This window comes from Pezoporus wallicus, unplaced genomic scaffold (assembly GCF_028554395.1).
Source record: "Pezoporus wallicus isolate ANWC-B61680 ecotype Strahan unplaced genomic scaffold, APGP_CSIRO_Pwel_v1 contig_8000, whole genome shotgun sequence".
In the NCBI taxonomy this organism is placed as follows: domain Eukaryota; kingdom Metazoa; phylum Chordata; class Aves; order Psittaciformes; family Psittacidae; genus Pezoporus; species Pezoporus wallicus.
In genome coordinates, this window is record NW_026635009.1 from 35,032 (window position 1) to 59,791 (window position 24,760).

Below are 24,760 nucleotides of genomic sequence, written 5' to 3' on the forward strand. Positions count from 1 at the left end.
CTTCTGAAATACCTGTACGCACGGAACTGTGCCTGTGTAAGAAAACAGCTCTCTTTTCAGATGCAAGATGCGAGAAGGTACGTAAACATCTGCAGCACAGCTTTTCAGAATAAACCTACAGAGGCTTACTTATTTTCCCATATTAAGACTGGTGAGTAGGACTGAAGTTTTTTCAGGGATGAAGTGTGTACTTGAGAGAGAAATACACGGTACGCTGAGGGTAACAGTATTTACTAGAATGCCACTTAAGGCAAGCCTTAGCCTTTTCACATAACAAAGTTGGCTCTTGCACAAAAAGGTGGCTTGGGAAAAGTGATGTGAAAGCCAGGCAAGAAAACTATCCCAAATTCCTGACAATTCACCACATGTGGCACAAGGCTTTGCTAGGAGGTGTCCCACACACACTATACCTGCCATAGACTTGACAGAGAAGAGTTTCATCAGTGGCCACCCTTTTCCCCTCCACCAGGAGCCCTCCCTCTGAGGCCAGACCAGACCCTTTCCAGAGCCCATCCTACAGCAGACAGCCCCCCTTTTCCCCAGGTCTCTCTTACCTTGTGGCTGCACAGCCTACACGAACTGGGCTCTCTCCCTGACTGATGATGACTCTCTCCCTGGGTGCCAATGTTAACTTCTTTCCCTCCAGTTGTCTGCCTGGGGTTTCAGTTAGTACAGGCGCAGACTCTACTGCTCTCCACTAGACCCAGTGTTGCTGCTTAGAATGCACCCCCGACCTGTCATAAGACATTACTTATGATTTATCATTAGTACCTTACACATTGTTTATTGTATGTCATATAAATCAAATAAACTCAAATATATATGGTATAAAAAATAAAAATATTGACATGCTCCAAATATATAAATACTTTTAGAAATCCAGCTTCTTATTTTGAAGTGTTGAGTCCATTTTGTTCATTAAGACTCTGCAGACTCAGAACTTCCAGAATGACAAAATTCAGAAGATGCTGTGAAAATAAATACATAAAAGATGACAGTTTAGGGTCCAAGACTTCCCCAAGAGTCCCAGACAGTTTACAGCCTAAGATCAGTCCACTTTGAAATGACACTTATCAGAGAAGTTGGTTTAGATCAGGGTGTGAGAAGTTATGAAGCGATCCAGTGGCCATTATAATACTGTCTTAAAAAACATTTCTGTGGAGGACAGAGCTAGGCTGACAAGGTAAATGGCACTCAGCAATGAAGTAGAAGGTATCTTTAACATGGATCCAACAGGGAAGTGTATGCACACAACTGAATGTTTGAGTTTAAGGGACTTTCCAACATGATATCTGGTGTCTGAGGGTGCTTTTGGGAGCCATCACAGAGACCAGAAAAACACCTCCACTGTTTTGCATCCATTTAAGAAACACAGATTTAGGAGTTTTATCAGAGATTAAGAACTGAACCAAGGACAGAAGGAAGGCATTTTATTTCCAAAGGGCTCCCTGCAGGAGGGCAAATCATATGCTGAAGAAACGAAGATGGAAGTCACAAGGGTATAACCACTCAGTGCTTTACACAGGGTAAAGGAGTCTTATTTATTGCAGCTGGGTTATTCTACTCAGTACTAGAACCTGAAGGGTGAAGTGTTTCACAGCCCAATGCCAGGGAAAACGTCCTGGTAGGTGTCACTGTGGGAAGCACCTGCCCCTAGAAGCACCAACATAAAGAAAAGTTGGGGACGTAAATCCTATTAGAAAAATGGAGAGAAAACAAAAGGCACAGGAGGAAAATCGGAGGAAAAAAGAGGCTCCAGGCAAGCTGTGTGCTGAAGGCAGGACTGAGACTGGGGGAATTTGTGCAGCTGGGGGTAGAGGGCTTGGACAGGGAGCTCCGTTCAGACCCACTCCGCAGCATGTCATTGGAAAGCAGGCCACCAGGAGGAGCAGCGCACCCGCCGATCACAGCACCGCCACCAGCTCCAGCCGGGAGCAGCGTTTCCAGCTCGTCGAGAAGGCTCCTTGGAGATTTTCAGGATGGAGGAATGGGCTCCATTCAGTATCGTCTCCTCCGTCTTTTTTTATCCTTTTTCTTCGCTATCTCTTTCCGGGCTCCAGCCGTGGTAAATGTGATACAGTGAGCATCTAAAAAGTCTAGCAGCTTTGCCTTGGAAATTTTAATGCCGTTCTGTTTGAGCTCTCTGTGCAAATCAGCCAGCTCAATTGGCTCATAGAACAGAATCTTGTTGTACAGGGCTGTGTTTGAGCGGATATAGCACCTTACTGCCTCCATCTTTTCTTCTTCCTGAGATGCTGCCTGAGATGCTGTAAATTCCTCTTCGTCCTCCTCAGACTGAAAAGCACAGGCTTCAAATCCATTCATGAAAGAACTAAAAGCAAGATCAAATAGACCAGAGAGCAAGGAAAGAACAGGCCATCAAGAACAGGACCAGAGCTCCCCAAATCCCTGGTGACCAACCCCTGTGGCTACCCTCTATAGAATCAGAGATTCTCCAGTGCCAGCACCCACAAGACAAGTGAAGAAGAACATGGCACATGCTCTGCAGACCAACCCATCCCAGCCACAACAGTGCTGGTCCTGCTCACCCAGCCCTGGAGCCATCTGGCATTCCTTGCTGCACATCCATAGCACCTACTGCTGCCATACTGCAGCAGCCTCTCAAGCAGTGATGTGCCATCCTCCCTCTGTGCTCTAGCTGCAGGTTTTCAGTCAACACTGAGGGATCCTTGTCACTCTAACCTGTGGAGATCAGGCATGCCAGATTTGGGCCTTGCCCACATGCAGCCACAAGCACTTTTGAATTCCGAGAACTAGGAATAAGACTAAAAAACTCAAAGCCTATTTCTTTTGTAGGACTGTGCTGACCTTTGAATAACACACCAGGGCCATTGTAGGCCACATTCCTAGCTCATCTGTCCTGCACCACTGACTGTTTTGTTTGCTGTTTTGCTGCCTTACCTCTGTGAACCAAAGGAGATGTCGCTACCATCCAATGAAGAAACTGTGGACTCCTGAGATACTGAGAACATTGGTTCCTCACCATCAGCTGCCACAGACCATCTCTCTAGAGATGCAGATGACTTTTTCTGCTCTTTATCTCCTTCTGGGTGATGTGCCATTTTAGTCCTCTCCTTGGGTGCTGCACAGCCTTGTGTACCTCCTTGGGTGCTGCACAGAGTTTCATGGGATCCAACAAGGTCATCATCAGCCCTCTCCACTGCAAGCACTGAAGAAGCCACAGCAACCTGCTTCCTTTTGCCCACAGTCCTCAAGGCACTGGCACGCTTTCCACCTCCTGCCTGGTCTGCCTTTGGCTGCCTGGAGTGTTTGGCTGGGGACTTCTGCAGAGGAGACTGGGAAGACGGGATTTCATCCTCAAAGTCAGAGTCCACGTCCTGGTGAGTATACTGGAATATCTCTTTCAGCTTCAACACCATCTGGTGCTTTGGGAGAGCGCGAACTCCAAATCTGAAAGTTGGAAGGCTAAGTTAAGATAATGCTCACCTCCCACTGTCATAGCTCAGGCTGGAAAATCCAGTGGTCCATCTGACAAAGTATGATTGTGACCTCAAAAAATGCTACCTGGAGCTTCCCCAGGTTTCACTTCCACTTTCTTTCACACTATTTGCCAATGAGTTTCTGCTCATAGAGGTAATGCTTACCTGCTCAACTCCTTCTTCAGCTGGGGGGTCTCCATCATGGAGAAAGGTGGCATTGGTGTCACTGGAGTGCTGGGAGACTTGTCATTCTCCTGACAGGAAGGTACTGTAGCACAATGAAATTACCATGATCAGAATCAGTACAGAAAGGACTTATAATAGCTGGTGTCTTCCCTTTTAGTGGCAGATATTCTAGTATCATATAAGTGTTTAAGTAGCATGACTTTCCTACAAGGTGTTTTAATTATTACTCAGCTTCATATTGGACAGAGCAGTCAACATGTCTTATTTTTTAAACTGAGATACTTGGCTTTTATTGACTTTAAATCAGAAACCAGATTAAATTAAGATATATGCCACGTCTGAATATGGAGCCCATACAGGGCTTTGTTAGAACAGGCAATGTTCACAAGGCAGTTAAAAAAACATGTTTACTGAATTAAGTAAAGTGTTTTTTCTCCCAGGAAGGAAATTTCATAACAGGAACTTGATGCAGAAGAAACTGAGCAAGTCAAGCTTCTGGGCTCCTGTGTTAGATGCTGATTTAATGACGCCATTTTACTGACACTGTGAAGCACAGTCTCGCATTATATTCTAAATACATGTTAAACTAATCACTTTGTATGGCTTAGTGAATTATTTCATTAGATATGATGAGATCTGGTCTCAGATGGAAGGAACCACACAAGGATATGTGTGGGGCACGCAAAGGTCTGTTGCAGGCACCCAGAACCCCCAAAGAGAAGGCAGCAGGAGAGAACAGTACATTGCAGAGCTTTGCAGGGAAACGTGCACCCACACCAGCAACCCTCTGTGCCTGCACCACTGTGCTGCTTACCTCATGTCCTTATGTATGTTAGCACAAGCATTGTTTCATGACTGCACGAAAAGAAAGACTGCACAGAGCAACCACTACTCCTGGGAGCAAATATCCACTGTCATACAAGCTGAAGGCTGGATTTTCATTCTGTTTTGGCAAGGTTTTTAACTCCAGGTACCCATAGCTTCTGCAAGGAGTACCGTTGCTATCACAGAACCAGTGTGAATGAAATACAAGTGGCTATGCTCCAGGAATCCCATGTTTAGATATGATCTCTCCCACATCAGAAGATACTGCACCTTTTTTGTGCCTGGGCCTGACAATTACTTCAGAACAGAAAGCCAAAAGAGCCTTTCAATATACCAACCAAACCACAGGTGAAATGATCACTTAAAACAATTTAACCTAGTCCAATAAATCTGGAATCAATACAGGCCCTCACCAGGAGTCTTTACAGCATCTGTCCGACGTGCACGTGCTGCAGCTGACAACCTGTGAGACAGAGAAAGCATCTCTGGAAATTCATCTTCTTCATGTTCTCCATTCCAGTCATCCCAGATTTTGGAGTTCAAGTAACTTGGTCTATTGCCCACGGATGAACATGCCTCAATAGGACTCTTCTCAAGACAGAACAAAGTTGTTCTGCCAACAGGACTTCCTTGAAGGGGGGTACTGCCTTTAATTTCCTGCACATGGGCTGGGCTCTCCCATTGCTTGTGCCAAGAGCCAGCTCTGGGGCTGCTGGTGGTGCTGGTCTTTGCATGGCTGACCTGGCTGGAATCCTGGCTGTTACCTCTGACTGGTGACACATACTCAACATGCCAGCAATCATCAGTGGGGACTGGGGGCTCATCACAAAGCAAGACGCTGCTGCTCAAAGAAGGCAGACTTATCTCCTTTTCATTATCCTCTACCTCAACCACACTGGTATTTATTTTATCTTCCAGTGACTGCTCATGGCATTGAGGCACAGGTTTGGATAAAGATGAAATCTTGGCACATTTGCTTTTTATGTCAGTGTGGCCAGGGGAGAGCAGAACTGGATCCTCTGGAGAAACTGGGGGGGAGTTAATGGAAAACGATTCCACCGTTGGGCTGCTGGGAGGGCTCCTTTCACTGACTCTGTTCTCCATAGGCAAATGTATGTCTGACAATGTCGTTTCATGAACTTTTATTGAATTTCCAGTCATTTCATGGTTACTGTTACCTGCTGCGAAGTTCTTTGTGCTGGGTTTAGATCCTGGACTTTTTAAAGAATTAATACCCGAGACCTGAGTCTGTGTTGAGAAGCTTCTGCTTTTGCTCAGAACCAGTGTGTCTGGTACTAGCCAGGAGCTGTCTGTACCTGAAGACATTTCATGACGGAGCCTCTTTTCAGGGCTCACGTTTGGACTCTGTTTGCTCTCCATACAAGCATCTACTTGTCTGCTGGGAGACAATCTGATGGACATCTTTACATCATTGCTTATATGCACCATATCTGTAATGCCACGTGAGACCTGGGGTGATCTTTGCTCTGTTTCAGTGACTGATGAGTTCTGTTCAGGTTTTGCTATCTCAGGACCTTGTTCTACATTTGAACATTTTAATTGCTCAGAGATTTCCATTTTCTTTAGAGCAAAGCCTGACTCTGGCCACTTCTTGTCTTGCTGTAATTCTATTTCATCATCAGAAGATAAAACAATAACATCACCCTCCTTGTTCCCCTGAGCTGCAGCATCCTGAGTTCTGATGATCAATGATGACAACACTGGGACATATTTATCTTTGTTTAAATCAATGTGGGGAAGCTTTGCTGGAGAAATGATGTTCTTGTTTCTTGATGCAGTATCCAGCTCGCTGGCTTTCTGAAAGCTTATTTCACCAGATGGGAATGATTTTTCCTCTTTGTTTTGCTTTGCTGTTGACATATGCTCGCTGGCAAACCTTCTCTCCGATTTTGGAGATGCAGGTGAAGAGCCAACAGCAGGAAAAAGGGGCATATAAGGTTTGGGAAGAGGACTCCAACAAAAACTGTTCCTGTGTGGAGAGAGATCTTTTTGTGACTTGCTGTACAGAAATGAATCATCAACATGTTTTTCACTAGGAGCCTCCCCTGATTCTTTGATAACTTCTTTCAATGGAGAAGGCTCACAGTAACTTCCCTGAGTTCCCTGAGAAAGCAAGCGTTCATAACTTTCATTTCTATTAGTATCATTGTGGAAACTTGGTAACTGTTTTTCACAGTGATCTGCCTCGTCATGTGAGACCTGAGATGACTTGTTATCCTTCACACCTTCACATCGCTTAACAGTCTCTCCTTCATTAGTTGTGGCACCATGGGATGCTATGTCCCATTTTTGAGGTTCACTGTGGTGAGGCACAAAAGTGGTCTGTAGATCATTCATCCTCTTGCACCTATTTATATCCTGCATTTTCTCTTCCTGTGCAGACGAGTCACATTTAGATTTTTCCACATCACTGTCATCGCTCAAGTCTTTGAAGCTGTTGCTTATTAAAGCAGATTTAGATCTCTTTACCTCTTCCTCCTTAGTTTGCTGATTTGTACCCTGGGCTGCCTCAGTATCACTGCAGATGCTGCAGTCTGTTCCCTCACTCCCCTCTGTTTCACCTTGAACCATTTTCCTCTGAGTTGCAGCAAACTCATAAATTTCCTCCAGCTCCTGTTCACCCACCCCATCTTCCTTCTGGCATTCAGGGTTCAGCATAGCTGCTACCTCCTCATCTTCACCCACCCACATCGACTTCAAGAGGTCTTGGAGGTTCTCAACTCTGTCCTCACAATCTTTGCCATCCGTCACAGAGATAAGATCATCTTCTGAATCCACTCCAGAAGACACCTGACTCTCTCCAGTGTTGCTTTCACACTTTGCCATCAGTTCCATCACACCAAACCTACAAGGATATAATAGTAATGTTAGTATTTTCCTTCTTCAGTACTACTTCACCATTTGGCTGCCTGATCACTCCTGTGAGCCTTGTAAAGAAATTTCCTGAGGATGCTGTTTTCCCAAGATATACAAGAGCCAGTATACTCCTGAAATTCCAAGTGTCACTCACAAGAAAGCATCAGGCTCACTCTTCCTTTTTATGTTCCTTTTTTATGTTTTTATGAGACTAAACAGGTACATGACTACACTAAACCAAACCCTTTCTGCCATTTGCACTGGTGAGAGCCCCAGGGAATGGCTGGGGCTGGATAATGTCTGTCACATGCAAGCTTTGTGCCTTTTAGGAGTAACAGTGCAGCTCTGCACATACATTTTGGCAAGACCAAACCATTTCCCTCCCTGTATCTCAACAACTGCTCCCATTTCAAGCTCTTTACTTAGGACATGCCTAAGATTGTGACTGAGAGCATGGCTGACACTCAACATTGGAGTTCTAAGCATCCAATATGCTCTGCAAGTGTTGTTCAGGTTAAGTTCATTGGTAGTGCAATGCTTTGGGAATCCCATATAAGAAGATACGCTCATCATTGGCTGTCAATAAACACCTTGAGACAAAACTCCTGGAAAAAAGTCTGCTAAGCATATACTGAACATAGAATATCTTACACAGGTACACCCTAAAGAGAGACTTGTGGAAAAGATGTGGGTAGGTTGTTCTTGTGAGAGTTTCATTTAAGATGTAAGCAGAGGATTACGGAATTTGTAGATTATGGAATTTGTAAACTACTAAAACTGTACTGAAAGCTGTAAAATTGGTGTCTGTGTGGCTGAAAGCACAAGGGAATCCAAAACATGCTCATGGCACAAACCTGGCAGCCAGAGCGTGCACCTGGGGCAGCACCCCAGCAGGGATGTCAGCATCAGCAGCATAAAGGTACCGAAGGAATGCAGACACTGCCTCTGCCGTCACGTCACTCAGCAGTACACGGCGTGTCTGTGCGTTCCCATCCTCCTCCACTAAGAACCCTTGGCTGTGAACCTGGGGTAAGAGGAAAGCAAAGTCCATTTGCTAGTAAAGGAACAGCAACACCAATGTTCTTGTTCCTATCAGCTTCACTCCTTTCATTTGCCAAAGTCTTACCCTGAGACCACGATCTTATGCCTCAGAGGAAAGCTAAGATGACCAGTTATGCAGAGCTTCACACAGAACAGGACATTTCCTTCCTTACTCTACAGCTGTTGGCTTCCATGAAGTTTAACTACTCCTTTTAGTTACACATACAAAAGATGGTCTTAAAAGTTCTCCAGTTAGTTTTGGAATCAAATTACTTCTTAGAGCACAATTTCCAGTGTTATCTAACTCTTTACAAGCAAGCTTCCTCTGATCCGTTTTGAATTTACCTACCGTTGATGCACTGCCAAAACTCTAGTTCTCCTGGTGTCCCACAGGAAAAGAGACAGGGCAAAAATCACTTAGGAAGCTTCCTCCATCCTTGCCTCCCCGTAGCGTCCTCAGATAAAGTACCACATTTTCCACCACTTGCTCAAGACCCTGGTTTCCTAAGCTGAAAAACCACTGCATGTCCCAAGGCCCTTGCTGTTAGGCCCAGCAGTGCTCTGTGCTGATTCTGTCTTATTAACTGATTGTAGGTGTGGGCAGTCTCGGCTTTCCTGAAGCAGAGGAGGAAAGTACATCAGCAGTACTTACAACTTGGATGACCTGTGGACATCGCGCGTACAACACAAACATGTGGGCATAAAGGACTTCCCCACAGTCCACCTGGAACTGGACATCACTTAAGTGGGGGTTGTTGATCATTGCACCAAAATCTTCAGCCAGCAACCTGAGGGAGGACTAGAACACAGAAGAAAAACAGACAGAAGTTATGTTACAGCTGTCAACATTTCCCTGAAAAATAAGGGAATAACCCAGTTTATCAGCACTGCTGTACTGTGGGTCCCAGTCTGGATACATTGCCTTCACCTCCTGGAGATGATCATCAGTATTATCAACTTCAGGTCTTCCACAGAACAAACAAGCAAAGACTAACAGACATTTCTGGCTTTGTTTTCCTCCACTTTTTCCAGTCTGGCAATTATGGAGAAAGGGCAGTCATGCTGTATTTACTGTACTTGTTCTGCCTTGTATTACAGCACATTATCACCCTCAGATCTTTACCACACCATATCCTGATGTGGTCTAGCCACTGCCTAGAGCTGGCCTCTTGACCAGCCTTCCACCACATGTTTAGGAAACTGCAATTTCCACTTTGATGGACTTGAACTCAAGTTGCTATAATTAGAACAAAGAGAAAGGGGATGACTCAGGCATGGGGTAATGAGCCTTTCTTCTCTCATTCACTGTCTGTCAACAACAGCTGAGAAGAGCAGCTCTGCAACAAGGGGCCCACATAGAACAAAACCAATGTAGGTGTCTAGTTCAAAGGAATTTATGTGCATGGTCCTGAAACCCCTTCTGAAAATTCCACTCAATTACAAAAAAATAAGACATGTAATTTCTATTATAATTCCAGAACCACTTCCTGGAATTTTGGGGAGGGCTGGTTGATTGTGCTACCTGTGACTAGAAAGCTCAGGCCTGGAATATGCTGCCAAAGAAAGCAATGATAAATGCTCTGTTTCTGCTCTGGAGCTGCCCCCAGTATGAACCCACCCCAGGCAATCTCCTGAAGACTCAGATTCCTCTAGGCAAGTGTGGCTCTGGAGGTGGTCAGTGCTTCAGACAAGTGTGAAACACCCTCAGCTCACAGCTGAGAGGCTGTCGGACTGTAAGTAGAAACCAGTTCATAACTAACACACTGATTGTCCCTGTGCTTTTCAAGCCCACTGCAGAGTTGAGGAACCGTAAATTTTATTCCAGTGAACATCTGCATGAGATGCTGTTTCACCTGGAACAACACAGCTCTTTATTTTATTAGCAGGTTTCTACATTAGCAGTGGACTGTGGAAACCCAGCCTTTCTACTCACTCCAGCATGTGCTTGCAGGCAGCCAACACTAATTAGCACCAAAACAGCAGCACGCACCAGAACACTTCTTCATAGGTGGGCTAGAGAAAACTGCATGCCGTGGCAGTGGTGTGGACTGCCCTCCAAGGGGAAGACAGGAAGCTCAGTCTGGAAACTAATCTGGTGTTTCTTGGTTTCTTATTCTTGGCAGGTAGGATACCTGCAAGACAGTACCTCAGGAAGCCAGCAAACACAGACTCCTGATGCTATGTTCCAGGCAGCAAGCCCAGAACAGCTTTCCTGACGATGCTAAAATTATGAATCAAGAATGGGGAAATTAAATAAGGCCACAACCCTCCTGGCTGCACCATTCTCTGAAGACAGTGAACACAAAAGAACACTCTCTCCTACTGAGGTGGCCCATCAGACTGGACTACACAGATGTGACAAGGGTCTTAAGCATGGGTGGGAGGATATGCTACCAATGCAATGCTCCGTTTGCTCTACTTGGTTATACTCTGTGCTCATATAAAGCACAAATCTCTCCCACTGGCAATTCAACTCTTCAGCAGTGCTTCACTTGCTCAGGAAAACTGTAATGGACTCAAACTAAATCTGAAAACAAAATGATCATACTGGTTTTACTGGTAGCAACTGAGTTTCAGCAACAGTATCAGTTCCTGTATTTCTGCTAAAGGCCTCTGGCTTAACAGACTCAGAATATTACAAAACAAGACTTTTTTTTTTTTTTCCTGCCCATACTTTTTTTTTAAATACCCCCAAGGAATACCTAGAGTCTCTGGGATGCTCAGGTTTAATACTGATTCCCACCTCAGAGAACTGTCTCCTTCAAAAAGTATCTTAATTCTGTAAGCACAATATGAAATCATGTTCTCAGGGCATCCAAATATACCCAGCACCAAAAGCTCCAGCTCTCATGGCAAGATTATTTGTTATCAAACCAAAGGTAATTTGCACCAGATGAAATGGATGACCTTGGTAAGAAAATAAATTAATTTGGTTTTATATGCACTTCAATTGAAAACTGATTAGACATCCATTGGGGATTACATACCCACTGGTGCATCTGGGGCAAGGTGTGATCCACAGAATGCTACTAGCTCGATAAAAACATCATCTGAGGCTTAGTAGCCTGTATTCTTCACTTAGTCACCACAGAGAACACACTGATTTTCAAGCTAGTTCCTCTGATATGTGCTCCCACAATTGAGTATTTTCTATGCCAAACCTTTTAAAAACTCATATTAGCAGCAAAAAAATGCTCATTTTCCATGGACCTCACAGCATTCCACGTGATCTATGAGGCTTTTAGGCCAGATGGCAAAATGTAGTGCAAGTCAGCCAGTCCTTGCAAGAATTCTTTCTCCCATTGCAAAGCAGTGCATGGAGAGGAAGGTGATGGAGGAGGAAGAGCTCCATTCAGAACCACACAAAGTAGGTGTGTGAGCCTGGAGGAAGCACTGGGAAGCTCTGCCTCTCCCAGGCTGCAACCAATGCTCTTGGACAGTCTGGGCATTAAAGCAAAGTCCTGCTTAACATTGTGCAGCTGTATCCCTAGTTTCTACACCCAAATAGTGCAGTAACATAACACTTTAATCTGGTTCTCTTTATATAAACTATGCATAGTTTGGCCATTCTGAATCACCTCTCTCATCAGGTAGGACAAGTACTGAAAAATCCACATGCCTGCTTGTGGGCATCAATGAAATAACACCCACGTGTGCTGATCCCACCTGTGCCCATGATGATTCCTGGGTATCTGTGAACCTTAAGCACCTCTTTGTTTCTACGGAAACAAGTGGGAAATACTCCATACTTCTCTGAATTGCACAAATGCAAGAGCTCCTTTTTTACAGTGATAAACAATTACAAAATAGCAGGGGAAAAAAGAGTTATCCTTACTTTTTTACAGCTGCTCATCAGAAGGCTCTTCTCTTTGGATGAGGGCAAGAAACCACTATGTGGAGTATCACTGGAAGTCATTTCTTTTCCTCAAAGAAGAAAATACACATCACAAATCGTATACAACTTCTCTGTGAAAGAGTGATGTAACGACTCCTAACAGGATCCCTGCCACGACAGCTCCCTAGAGAGCTGTTGTAACCTGACTGACTGAGTTGAAGGCTCATCCTTTCCCTTTTGCCTTTGCTGGAGGGTTTGGCTCAGGGCTATGACAGGCTGTGAGTACCTGAGTACCATTCAGCCATGAGCTGCACCAACCTACTGTAGATCTGTGTGTGCCATAATCCAGGTGGAGGAACCGGAGAGTACATGTTTTCCAGCTTTCACATCTCAGTTTTCCTCCACTGGGAAAAAACTACAACACAGAGCAGGATGGGACATGCCACAGTTTCATCCCAGCAGATAGGCAGAATGTATCTTGGATCCACATTTCAACCTAGAAAAACGCTGTGGGCTCTAGTGCTCAAAGGCAGACACTGATATCAGTTTTGCACAGCCTGAGCTCTGTGGTATTCTACAGAATGCACAGAACAGAGTGCAGAGCAACAGAAAGAATTCATGTCTTCTGAAATGGGCTCTGGTGCATTCAGGGAGACCTTAGAGCTGCTTCCAGTGCCTAAAGGGGCCACCAAGAAACCTGGAGAGGGACTTTTTACAAGGGCCTGTAGCAACAGGACAGAGGGGAATGGCTTTAAAACAGACAGAGGGGAGATTTAGATTAGATATAAGGAAGAAGTTCTTCCCTGTGAGGGGTGCTGAGGCACTGCCACAGGTTACCCAGAGAAGCTTTGGCTGCCTCATCCATGGAAGTGGTCAAGGCCAGGTTGGATGAGGCTTGGGGCAACATGGTCTAATGGAAGGTGTCCCTGTCCATTATAGGAGGTTGGAACTGGATGAGCTTTAAGGTCCCTTTCAACTCAAACCATTCTGTGATTCCATGATTCTGCTGAACACCCAGGCCATTTTAAGGGATAACACTGACTTTGAAAGGCACAGTTGTGTGCCACATGCAACTATGACTGGGGACATTAGAGAGCTGCCCATAGAGAAATTCTAGGTGGTGTATTTTTTCAACCCTGTAGAGGTACAGATAAACTTCAGGTTTGTGTAACTGATGTACCAACAAAAAACCATCCCTCTTGCACATATCTCTCCTACAATTGCCTCAGGACCTGACAAGATAGTGCACATAACGGTGTCCAAAAAGCAAGGATGAGGATTTTGTCCCAGCTGTTGAACATGTCCAAGCTCCATCATGGTGGAAAATATTTTGATATCTTTCAGGGAATTTTAAAATAAAATTTGGTATCTGCTCTCCAGGAGTTCTTTCAAATGCTGGGACTTAGGAATAATTTCAGAAATGTCAGCTTGTGTCTAAGGCTTACTGCAGAAAAATGTCCCCTCCACAGTATCATCTCTTGGATCAACATCAACGTCCTTTGGGTGCTGCCATGGCTTTCCTCACTTAGTATGGTGTTAAGTCTGGCTCTGTGTAGCTGAAGGACCAGGGACAAGGGTGGCAAAGCTGCCCAAACTTACCTGGTTGCTCTGCTTCCTGTACGTGCCCAGCATCAAGGTTCCACTGAGTAAGGGTAAGTCCTTCCGTGGCCAAGTCAACGAGGTCCTGCAGGATTTGCGCATCCTTCTGGCTGAGAGATAAAAACTGCCCATCTCCTTCAGAGCCTGACTTGAATTCATAAGAAGTTTGGCCTCCAGCCTCTGTGCAAGTGGGCTCATGAGAACTGAGTTCAGGCTGAATTTGCTGGGATACTTTTGGCTGATCAGATCCCACTGATGGCAGAAGGATATCAAGCTTATGATTCTGATCAAAAGAGGAAGGAAAAAAGATGCCATTAGATTAGGTCTCATTTTATGTATCTGCATTTGCAGAGCTTAGAGTACAAACTCTCCTTCATGCTTTTGAAACATCTAGTAAAGGATTACAGAGCATTCCCCAGGTACAGGGGCTTCTGAGGCACAAACCCTCTGCAGTTTTATGAAGGACTCTCCAGAGATAAGACAGCTCTGAAAAGAAGAAAGGAAACTACAACAGAAAATGCAGAAAAGGTGGTTTTCTCCAGGAGCATGACTGTGCAGGCAGTTACCAAGCAGGGCTAGAAAGGATGGTGGAAATGCTTCCACTCCAACACCTAAATATTTCATTATAGCTGGAGTGCTGGCAACAGTCACAGCTGAAGCTCTCCAGGTGCTTCTGTTCTGAGTTCTGAAATGGTTTTGCAGTTATATGTAACTAAATCAAACCTTTACCCTGGAGCTGATATTTTCCAGGTTTGGTCTCTGTTTCCCAATAAAAATAGTTTTGTTTGTTTATTTCTAGGTAAAAATGGTTTAGCCATTTCTGTGAGTGGAAAGAATCAAGATAGAAAACACAGTCTTGCCATGATCCTAAAGGCTTGCTTTCTTTTTATTTTTAAACTTCTCTGGCAGTTTTTGGCTTGAACAAGAGGCTTTGACTAGAGCAGAAGTATTAAATAAAGCCCCTATATATGCACAGTTGTTTTTGAACAGAAGCACCAAATAATTCTTCAAGGAAAGAATGAGGGAAGAAAGAGAAGAGATATCCTTCTTGGAAAGCAAGTACGTGATAAGATGAGAGACTAAAAGAGCTTTGTCTATTTTTGTAGGTACTTCTAATAAAAATACAGAGCACTGAAAGAGGAGGGTGATCTTGGTGAGAACGACCAGAACAGTTGAACTGAGAACTGGATCAAAGCTCATATGCACCAAGAGCAGTGGGATGCACAAAGAAACATGAAGTGCAAATGTTCCATTTGAAACCCTAGGAGCTCCCACCTTCTTCTCTGTACAACACCAATACCAGTTTTCATTTTAAACTTTTCACCCAGATTCTTGCTGAGTGCTGCACACCAATAAAGCTCATACTAGAACTTATCTGAGAAAAGTGCCAAGAAGGACAACAAGGATCAAGCTGCTGTAAACATTGACAAACTAGTGGCAAAATGAGCAGGATGAGGTCCCTTTACTCAGTACTCTCCATTACCATCAGTTCTATTTTCTGAAAACTCAGAGAATAACGTGGTAACCTCAGCTTCAGTCTCCTCTCCAAAAGGGAGAAACCAAAGTTCAGGATCATAAAACCCTAACTGCGTAAGACCAGGGGACAACAGGGCACAAGCACTGAGTATGCAGAGGCAAGGGATCACACGTCACTTATAAGGTGGGCTGATGCCAACCTTATGAAGTTTAACTTTGCCAGGTCCTACACCTGGGTCAGAGCAATCCCAGGCACAGCTATAGGTTGGGCAGAGAAGAGATTCAGAGCAGCCCTGCGGAGGACTTGGGGGTGTTGGTCAATGAGAAAATGAACATGAGCCGGCTTCAGTGTGCGCTTGCAGCCCAGAAAGCCAACCGTATCCTAGGCTGTGTCAAAAGGAGCATGACCAGCAGGGTGAAGGAGGTGATCCTGCCCCTCTACTCTGCTCTTGTGAGACCTCACCTGGAGTATTGTGTGCAGTTCTGGTGTCCTCAACATAAAAAAGACATGGAACTGTTGGAACAAGTCCAGAGGAGGGCCACGAGGATGATCAGGGGACTGGAGCACCTCCTGTATGAAGACAGGCTGAGAAAGTTGGAGCTGTTCAGCCTGGAGAGCAGAAGGCTGCATGGAGACCTCATAGCAGCCTTCCAGTATCTGAAGGGGAGCTATAGGGATGCTGGGGATGGACTATTCATTAGGGACTGTAGTGATAGGAACAAGGGGTAATGGGTTCAAACTTAAACAGGGGAAGTTTAGATTGGCTATAAGGAAGAAATTCTTTACTGTGAGGGTGGTGAGGCACTGGAATGGGTTGCCCAGGGAAATTGTGAATGCTCCATTCCTGGTGGTGTTCAAGGCCAGGTTGGACAGAGCCTTGGGTGATATGGTTTAGTGTGAGATGTCCCTGCCCATGGCAGGGGGGTTGGAACTAGATGATCTTAAGGTCCTTTCCAACCCTAACTATTCTATGATTCTATGTTCAAATACCAAATGAGGAAACAGAAGGGTTAGAGGGCAAGTGAACTAGGGGCACACAAATATCACAACAAAGACAAAAGAGTATCCCACCTGCACAGGCTTCCAAGGTACAATTGGAGGGGTTAATGCAGCAGTGTAGAATGATTCAGGGTCATAATGCCCTGTCAGAGCACTGATATTCCATAAAAAGGACTCCTTGGCTTTGGACAATGGCAAAAGCCAGGTTGCTTTCCCAGATTCGTTCTCCAAAATCCTACTAGTGGGAAGCTGAGGCGTGGGAGGAAATTCGACCTCTTCTGCAAGCAGCATTGCTACTCGCTCTTGGATCCTTTTGTGGACCTTCTCCGGGTCCTGAAGTAGTAATGGTGGAGGTGCAGTTGGGCCTCTTTTACGCTGTTTTTTCTCTTTAAAAAGAAAAGGAAGAGGAACCCAAATAAATAAACAGCTGAACACAGAAGACAGAGGAGCTCAGCATGCAGCTCCTTTAAGCACTGTAGTCAGCGATGACCAAAAGACAGCTAGAAGCTGCATGCAACTCTTTGGATTACTGCAGGTAATCTGAAGCCTCACATCATCCTTGCAGAAGAAATAACTCCAGAAAAGAATGACTCCTGTTCACACTGCTCTGCTGCCACTGTTCACACTGCTGGGAAGTGTCAGATCTCTACAAAATCTGGTTATTATGGAAACAACTGATACTGATTCAGTCTACCTCCCAGCCTCACAGCACGGTGCCTGTATGCCAGCACTTTGCAATAAAGGGAGAGAAACCCACCAACAAATCCATGAATGACTCTGTTCTTTCGTACTGATGATGTCAAACCACAGCTCACACAAACAGTGAGCAGCCTTTTCTCAGAAATCCTGTGTATTACTACCTTTGCCTTGCTAATGCCCACCCCGAAATCCAGCTGGGAGTACTTATTGGCAGGAAGAGACCTGAGCAGGGTCATGAAAAGTGAAGTCTCCCCTTCATATGTAGCACTTGGCACTCTCCCTTAGCAATTGTCTTCCCTTTTACATCTTTCTGCACATTGAAGCAGCAAAGCACATGCCAATACATGTAGTGTACACATATGCCCATTATGGAAAGAAAACAAGAGATAAGGCTGAAATAGCTGCATTAATCCAGGTTATGGCAGGATGAATAGGAAAAAACCTACTGCAGGAGAAATAACAACAATCTTTTCATGTTATTTCTTTTCACTTCCATGGTTTACAAAAACCAAGTGCTTATCTTAAGAATATTTCATAGATTCAAACCAATCAAACTGAAAAAAAAGCATTATATTCCTAAGGGATTTCACTAAAACCCATGGACATCTTGCAGCCTTTCTTGACTGTGTGTGGATACTGCATATTGTTGAAGCTCTGACAGCTTAAACAAAACAGAAACAGGGCTGTCATCCCTCCTATGGCCCATAGATATAGGAAGAGCAGGCTGGGTTATGTTCCTCCTCCACTAACACAGCCTTTAATGCTAACTCACTTTAACACATACCTGATCCTGGCTTCCATTTGATTGGCAAAGCAGCCACTGGTTTCACGTTTGTCACTGATTTTGCTTGTTCCTGCTTTTCTTGCTCCAACAGAGAGCGTGAGATTGCCATAGCGACCAGAAAATCTTCATCCTTAGTCTCCATTTTGGCCCTCTTATGCTTTTTCTTCGAGGCCTCTTTGGAGGAGCCTTTTCGCTTTGACCTGCTTGGTTGATTGCTGAAATACAGGAATGGAGCAGGAAACCCAAGTTAATGTGGCTGGATCCAAGACGAGAAATACTGAGCACTCCAGACCAGCTGCTCTACTTGATCAGAGAGACTCCCATATCAAGGATAATGAAAAACTATTCAGTATCTTCTTCCCTAGAGTGCGCAAAGGATTTCTTCTCATCCATGGAACTTAAAAGCAATTTAGAGAAAGTCTTATTCTGAACAGATAAGCACAAGCTCACAGCACTGAAACAAGCATCCTCTATCTTTTACCTTGAATGTTTTTTGGTACCAAAGGGTAAAAAACAAGTTGAAGCAGGGTAAAACCAAGATCACCAGAAAATGCTTTCCCACTCTTCTGCTTCCACTGGAAATGGCCCTTCCTCAGCAAAAAGGGACTTTGGAGCCCTTCCACAAATTCAGCCAGGCACCACTTGCCTGGCACCATTTGATTCTGATCAAATCCAAGAGAGCAGATGCAGCTCTGTACTGAGGACATCTCAAAACATCACGTCTGTTTCTCTTTGGCTTGGGCTGTAAAGCACATACATCCAATATAGCCACAAGCTGAATAGTTGAGGCATTGGCATGACAGATGCATCCTGAGGAGCACAGGTTCAGTGTTACTCAGGCCAAAGAAAGTAACCAGCATCTTTTATTTTTACTAGCTTACCTGGGACACTGAAGAGGTGCCTCACCAAGGGTGGAAACCTGCAACTGCACTGCCTGAAGCAGCATCTTAGGGGGCACGTCCATCTCAACAGCACAGCGTTTCAGATGACTAACTCGGCTCTGTGGGGTTTGGAACTGCTTCCCACAGATGGGACATTCAGGGACCAGTGGTTTGCTGGAGGATGACATCTGTGCTTCTTCCATCTCATCCAGACACCTGTGAGATGATGGTAAAACTTACCTCTGAAGACTTTAAAACTGTCCACACTAAGATTTAAACCATATTAAAGGAAGCACAATCATCTCCAATATTTGTAACAGTCAGAAATATCCTTTGAAGAAACAAGAATTACATGCCCACCACTGCGATGAATATAACATGTAACAGTTATATAGATATTATTGCCTCAGAGCCATATTAGAAACATGGTGCTCAAAGCAAGTGCAGATAATAACCCTCAACTTCATCATGTGTCCATCACCTAATCCCTCTCTCTGCATTCATGTTAACATTCCAGCTAACTTAGAAACCACTGTGAAAAAAAGAATCACCTATCAGAGAAATCAGTCTTCCTCACTCAAAACAGGACTTCTTGTCCTTCTCACTACTTCTGTAGGCATGATCACATGCAGTGTCAAAAGCACAAATGTTTTCAAGTTGGATATCTCACTTGACAGTGTTTTATGTCACACAAAAGGGAGCAGCTGAAATTAAGACTCAGGAGTGCAGGATGATGGACTTCTAAGAATTTCTGGTAGGCCAAATCTATGTCTCCAAAGACATGTAGGGTGTGAACTCCTGGATCTGCAGCACCTATTATAAAAATCACTCCCCAGTTAGGTAATAACACACATTACCTACACACACAGGGCTGTGTTAAGAGACCGTTCATCTGATGTACCAGGACTGGTGACTATTGGTTCACCAATGCATCTATCCACTTACAGCTTTACTTCTTGTGATTAAGACTGCTATCAGAAAATCCATTGCTAATATAACTTTATAATCTCATACCTGCTTAACAGTTCAGAAAGCAGACTTAATTTCAAAAAAAGCACTTCTGACACACTGTCACTATTTTACAACCTCTGTCCTCTCAAGCAGCAGTAAATATCTGAAGACGCAAACAGTAGTAACACCTCTAAAGCTGCAGGTGCAGACAATCCTAATGAATGTGAGTCACTTCATAATGTGATGTAGGATTGGACAAATTAAATCCCTCTTGCTTCTGGAGGAGCTCAAATTAAGAAATTACAATCATTCAAATGTGCCATTTCTGATACTCTGTCAACAGAGGAACACAGACTTTTAATTTACAAAGAGCTATCTGTACATAATATATTAACAGTTCTTGATATTTACCACTAAGGAAACTGTTAAATTAGGGCACTAATGTCAATTTACTCATTTTTCTAAATAGCAACACCCTTCCCCCAGCAAACACAGTGACAGACTAGCTGTCCTTATGAAATTGGCAAAATAAAGCAAACGTTAGTTTGTTGGCTGAAATCAGTAGATCTCCAAATCTGCAGCAGTGGGTCCTCATTAATTCTGATTCACAATTGCAGCTCCTCTGCCACACTACCAATGAAAGCAGCACTGGCCTGACAACACACAAGCAGAAGCCCTCGAGGGCAAGACAATCAGCCTCTGCTTTGAGATCAGAACAACTTATTAATTCAAGCCATAAAGGCCAATGCCACTCTGCAGATTCCCCTGCTACCATGTTCTTTAATGGCTAAACTGAGTGAGCAGTCTGTGAGGCTAAGGGGGAAAGCATGTGGAAAGGACACATCATGCCAGTCTTTCACCTGTTAACATGCTGCTCTCGTCGCTTTGCGTTCATGGCTGAGAGATCCTTCTGGCAGATCTGACAAAAAAACAAGCCTGCATCTTCCAGGCTTGCCAGGGCTTCCCCTTTGGTTTCCTGCTGAAGAGCCAAAGCCAGAGCACCGTCATGTTCCATGGAGGGAAGATGGTGGATATCTGGCAAAGAAAGGAGAGATTATCTCAAACAGAAAAATGAGAATCCTGTATGAAAGACAAGGAGCTGTTGTACTTATTTATTAGTTTATTAAACTAATGTTCATTATTAGTTTATTACACTAGACACATAAAAATTAATTGCAATCTTTCTTTTGCATCTTCACACCTGACCTCTCACAAGGACATGTACAAAATGCCCTCTCTAAATGCTACAAGACTGTACTAGCCAAAGGCCAGGAGGTGGCAACTCGTTCACAGAACATCACATGTCACAGCCAAGTGAAGGGCAAGTTTTGGCTAAAGTTTCTGGGGACAACATGGCATCTTATACATTACATATTAAAACACTGTAGATTGTCTGTCCAGAATCAACAGGACCTTGAGTTATAAAGAATGACACAAGAGAAAATGGCTGTGAATTCAGTTCATCTGCATAGAACGTATTACCTTACAGACTGCTTGGAGATCTACCAAAGATGGGGGCTACCTAAGAGTCATATTTACCCAGCAGCTGCCTAATGCTGTCCTAAGGGAAGGATGACAAAGTTCACTGATCCTGCTGGAATTTCAACCTGTTTCCAAGAAGACAATTACCCCTCTGGAATCTAAAATGAGGTTAATTCAGCCTCAGAGAAGAGCTGGGAGAAAAGTCTGTACAGCCCTTTAACAATAGAGAAAGCAAGATTTCTCAGCACTCTGGAGTGATTTATTCAGTGCTGCACACTGAGCCAATAGGCTGGCTGGGAACAGAGCCCAGGAATCCGGACTGCTTCTCATGCAACCATGCTCACCAGCCCACAGCACTCTTCCTGCATGTACCAGAGGTAACAGGAGAAACATACCATCCTCTGGTGGGTTCTGCTCCTTGCTTTCATCAGGGAAACCTCCATTGGCTACAAACTTTGGCAAGCCATCGCCTGTGCTGTGTTTTAGCTGCTCAGGTGCCACTCTCTTGAACTGCTGCATTCTCTCCACTACCAGCTCTGCTACCCGCATCTTCGACCCTGCAAGTGGTGGTACCTTTGAGGTGGGTGAAGAGCAGGTCCCTGGCTGTGTAGCAGGACAGAAGGATAACGTAGTCTGGGAACAGCCACGCAGAGTATTTACTATAGGGAGGGAAAGCACGAGAGCTTTACCAGTCAATTTTCAATACAAAGCCAAGCTGCCCAGAGAGCTGCTAGGAAGCTTTCCTCAATAGCAGCCTAAGCCAGGCTGTTTTGCAACAACCATTCTTAAAGGAAGAAGTGAACAATTTGTTTTGCTGCCACATGAGTTTATACTTAATAACCACAGTAAGAGTATCAGGCTTGTGTGCTACAGTGGAGTTTAGATATTGCTACACCCCTTTTAGAGGAAGGTCCAGAAATCTGATATGCTGGGCTGCATCACAAGCAGTGTGACCAGCAAGTCAAGGGAGGCGATTCTCTTCCACTGCTTCACTCTCACGACACCCCACCTGGAGTACTGTGTTCAGCTCTGGGGCTGCCAACATAAGAATGTAAACCTATTGAAGCAAGTTCAGAGGACTTATGTAGACGGAGACACAAGGACCAAGCCTGCCTTGATCAGTGCTGCTGTATGTCCCCTCCAGGTGTGCTCCTGAAGATCTCCCCTGAACTACAGTCTTTTCCCTCCCAGCCTATTTTCCATCTGAACAGTTTTGGTTCACTCACCTGAGAGAGTCCTCTGGCTACACTCATTGGTTACTGGACTTGGCTGGCTGGCAGAGAGAGGGTTTCTCTTTCCACCCCCTTGTACAGCCTTACCACCATTACAGGCCACAGCATCACCGTCTTCTTTGTGCACCAATGTTTCTTCCTTTGGTCCCAAATCTTGAGGAAAGTATGTCTCCTTCACAGCTGGTAAGCAATGATCGTTTTGGCTCTTAGCAGCAGCTTTGCCTCTTCTTGATTTGCTTCTTGCTGCAGTGCTCTTTGTCCTGTTCTGAGCCCTTTTTGCTGCCTCAGTATCCCCAGTTTTTTTCTTCCCTCTACCCAAAATATTTGCCCACAGCTCTTTAAAATCATTGTCCTGTTCATCCATTGGCCTGCAGGGTCCAGAAACACTGTGGCCTAACGACACTGTGAGGACTGGAAGGCAGGAGGAGATACCAGAATCAGTTCATCATCTGTGACCTGCTATCCTCACCAATTCCCCTCCACCATATCAGAAATGTCCATTCTCCAGACTTCAATGAGGTCAACAGAGTGGGCACTTCTGTGCTGTTCCGACAGCTCATTCTTCCACAGCTAATTCACAGCCATTTAGTAGAGCACATTTGCCATGGACCCCACCTGCTTTCACAAGTTAAGCACCCCAGTTTGTGCACAGCATGTGCAGAAGCTTCATGATGTGCTACAGTGCTTTAGAAAGACACTTAAAAAGCCCTTAAATAAAGAAATAAAAAAGGTGGTTATGTAGGATGGTATATGCAGATGCAGTGTGGGACAGGCTGGTGTAGAACTTTGAAGGAGGAAAGGATTTGCATAAAATAGTATGATTAGAAAAAGCACGTACTGACCCAAAACACCATCCCTATAATTGTACTACAGACATGCACAAGCTACATGAGGACAGAAGAGAAAGCTTTCAAAACAGGTATCTGATACTGGGTAGGCTTTTGTCCTGCAGCTCAGGATTTGAGACTGTCCCTTTTTTATATGCATTCATACTTACATTTATATAACACAAGACCAGCAAATGGAGCAGGGAGAAAAAAAAAAGTCCTTCACATCAAGCAGCTATTCTAGAATGTAAAATTCTGCTTTGCGGCACCACAGCTTTAAAGAGGAGAGCCCGACCTCATTTTGAGAAGCAAATAAAGGCAGTTTCTGGCATTCCAAAAGGGTTTCTGGGACAAGTCTGAGAACAATTCTACCAAATATGTTGATCCTTTCTCTCCTCTTATCTCCATGCCTGCTCACCTTCAGGATTAGCTCTCCTGCCAACTAATACTGAACTTGTCCTCCAAGTACTCAAACCATGGCACTGACCATATTTCACAAACTGCTGTCATATGCACAAGGTAAACAGACTAAACAAATGGTATTTTTAAACTAGTTTCTTAACCTTTTCAGCTACAGTAAGAACAGCAGGACTAGCTAGGGGTTACTTGGAACAGCACTGGGTACAATGTCCAGATGGAAATGCCATCAACCCCCAGGCGACATTAAAACTAGATCTCTATTCTTAGACATTTTGATTGTCTTCTTCTTCCTACTCCTAAGTTCAGTCTGGTTCTGGCTATTTTAACAGAGGTCTTATATTGCTCCCAAAACCTGTTTCTTTCAAGCCTAAACCAGAGTGTTTCACTTGGAATGGCAGCACCTGTGGTTCAGTTTCTCCAGTAAAACTCTGGGCACAGAAAGACTCAAAAAGCAGGAAAAACACATGCGAGATTGTTTTCTCAAATGGCTTGGCTGCACACATGCAAGGCTGAGGAATGCTGGTTACACACTTTCATGGGTCAGCCTTTCCTATAAGCAATTACAGATGTTAATGGATTTATTTATTTTAAACTCAAGCTCCCAAACCAGCAGAGGATTTTGCTGTGAATCTTGGAGTAATTTCCTGTTAGAGAGAAACTGAAGTTTTATGTAGCCAGTTCATAAATTTAATTTTCCTGGACAGAATCTTGGTGCAGTTATCACTGTAAATTTGCCATTTTTTTCTAAGTAGGAGACAGCATGTACAGAAAAACAGAATCTTACATCCTTCATGGCTTTAAATACCTCTCACAGATGCATTTGTGCTGGTGTATTATTTATGGTGAGTTCCTGATATTAAACTTTAAAACAGATCAGCACTTTTGCATTTGCAGTCGATGTTCAGGGCCCCAGGTAGACCAAGTCAGGCACACAAATGATACAAAACTAAGGATGTATCTGTCTTACTCCTCCCTTTCCAGACCTGTATTTACAGGCTCCTGCTCTGCTCAGCATATGTGTTTCTGATGCTGCTGCTACTGGTGTACCCAACAGCCAGCCTTGGCATCAGTTTGCAGAGCGTAAAAATTAAAGACTTGAAAAGTAGCTTCTTTCAGTAAAGTATCTGATTCAGTTTGGAAGATTTTAGGACTCAACAGATCATAAAGCTGGTCAAATAAAACAA

General features: G+C 44.2%; 1 protein-coding gene across 1 annotated transcript; it reads right to left on the minus strand.

The window, feature by feature from the left end:
- Positions 1-1,502: 1,502 nt before the first annotated feature.
- On the minus strand, positions 1,503-24,648 carry SLX4 (SLX4 structure-specific endonuclease subunit). The gene is made up of 14 exons (XM_057403312.1): positions 22,324-24,648; positions 21,493-21,756; positions 20,476-20,650; positions 18,665-18,880; positions 17,784-17,998; positions 16,373-16,686; positions 13,825-14,107; positions 12,226-12,314; positions 9,043-9,189; positions 8,204-8,373; positions 4,886-7,338; positions 3,627-3,729; positions 2,923-3,432; positions 1,503-2,332 (listed from the first exon to the last, which is right to left on the minus strand). Exons 1-14 carry the CDS (start codon positions 22,691-22,693, stop codon positions 1,999-2,001), a joined length of 5,643 nt encoding a protein of 1,880 aa, XP_057259295.1. The 5' UTR covers positions 22,694-24,648; the 3' UTR covers positions 1,503-1,998.
- Between the last annotated feature and the right edge of the window lie 112 nt (positions 24,649-24,760).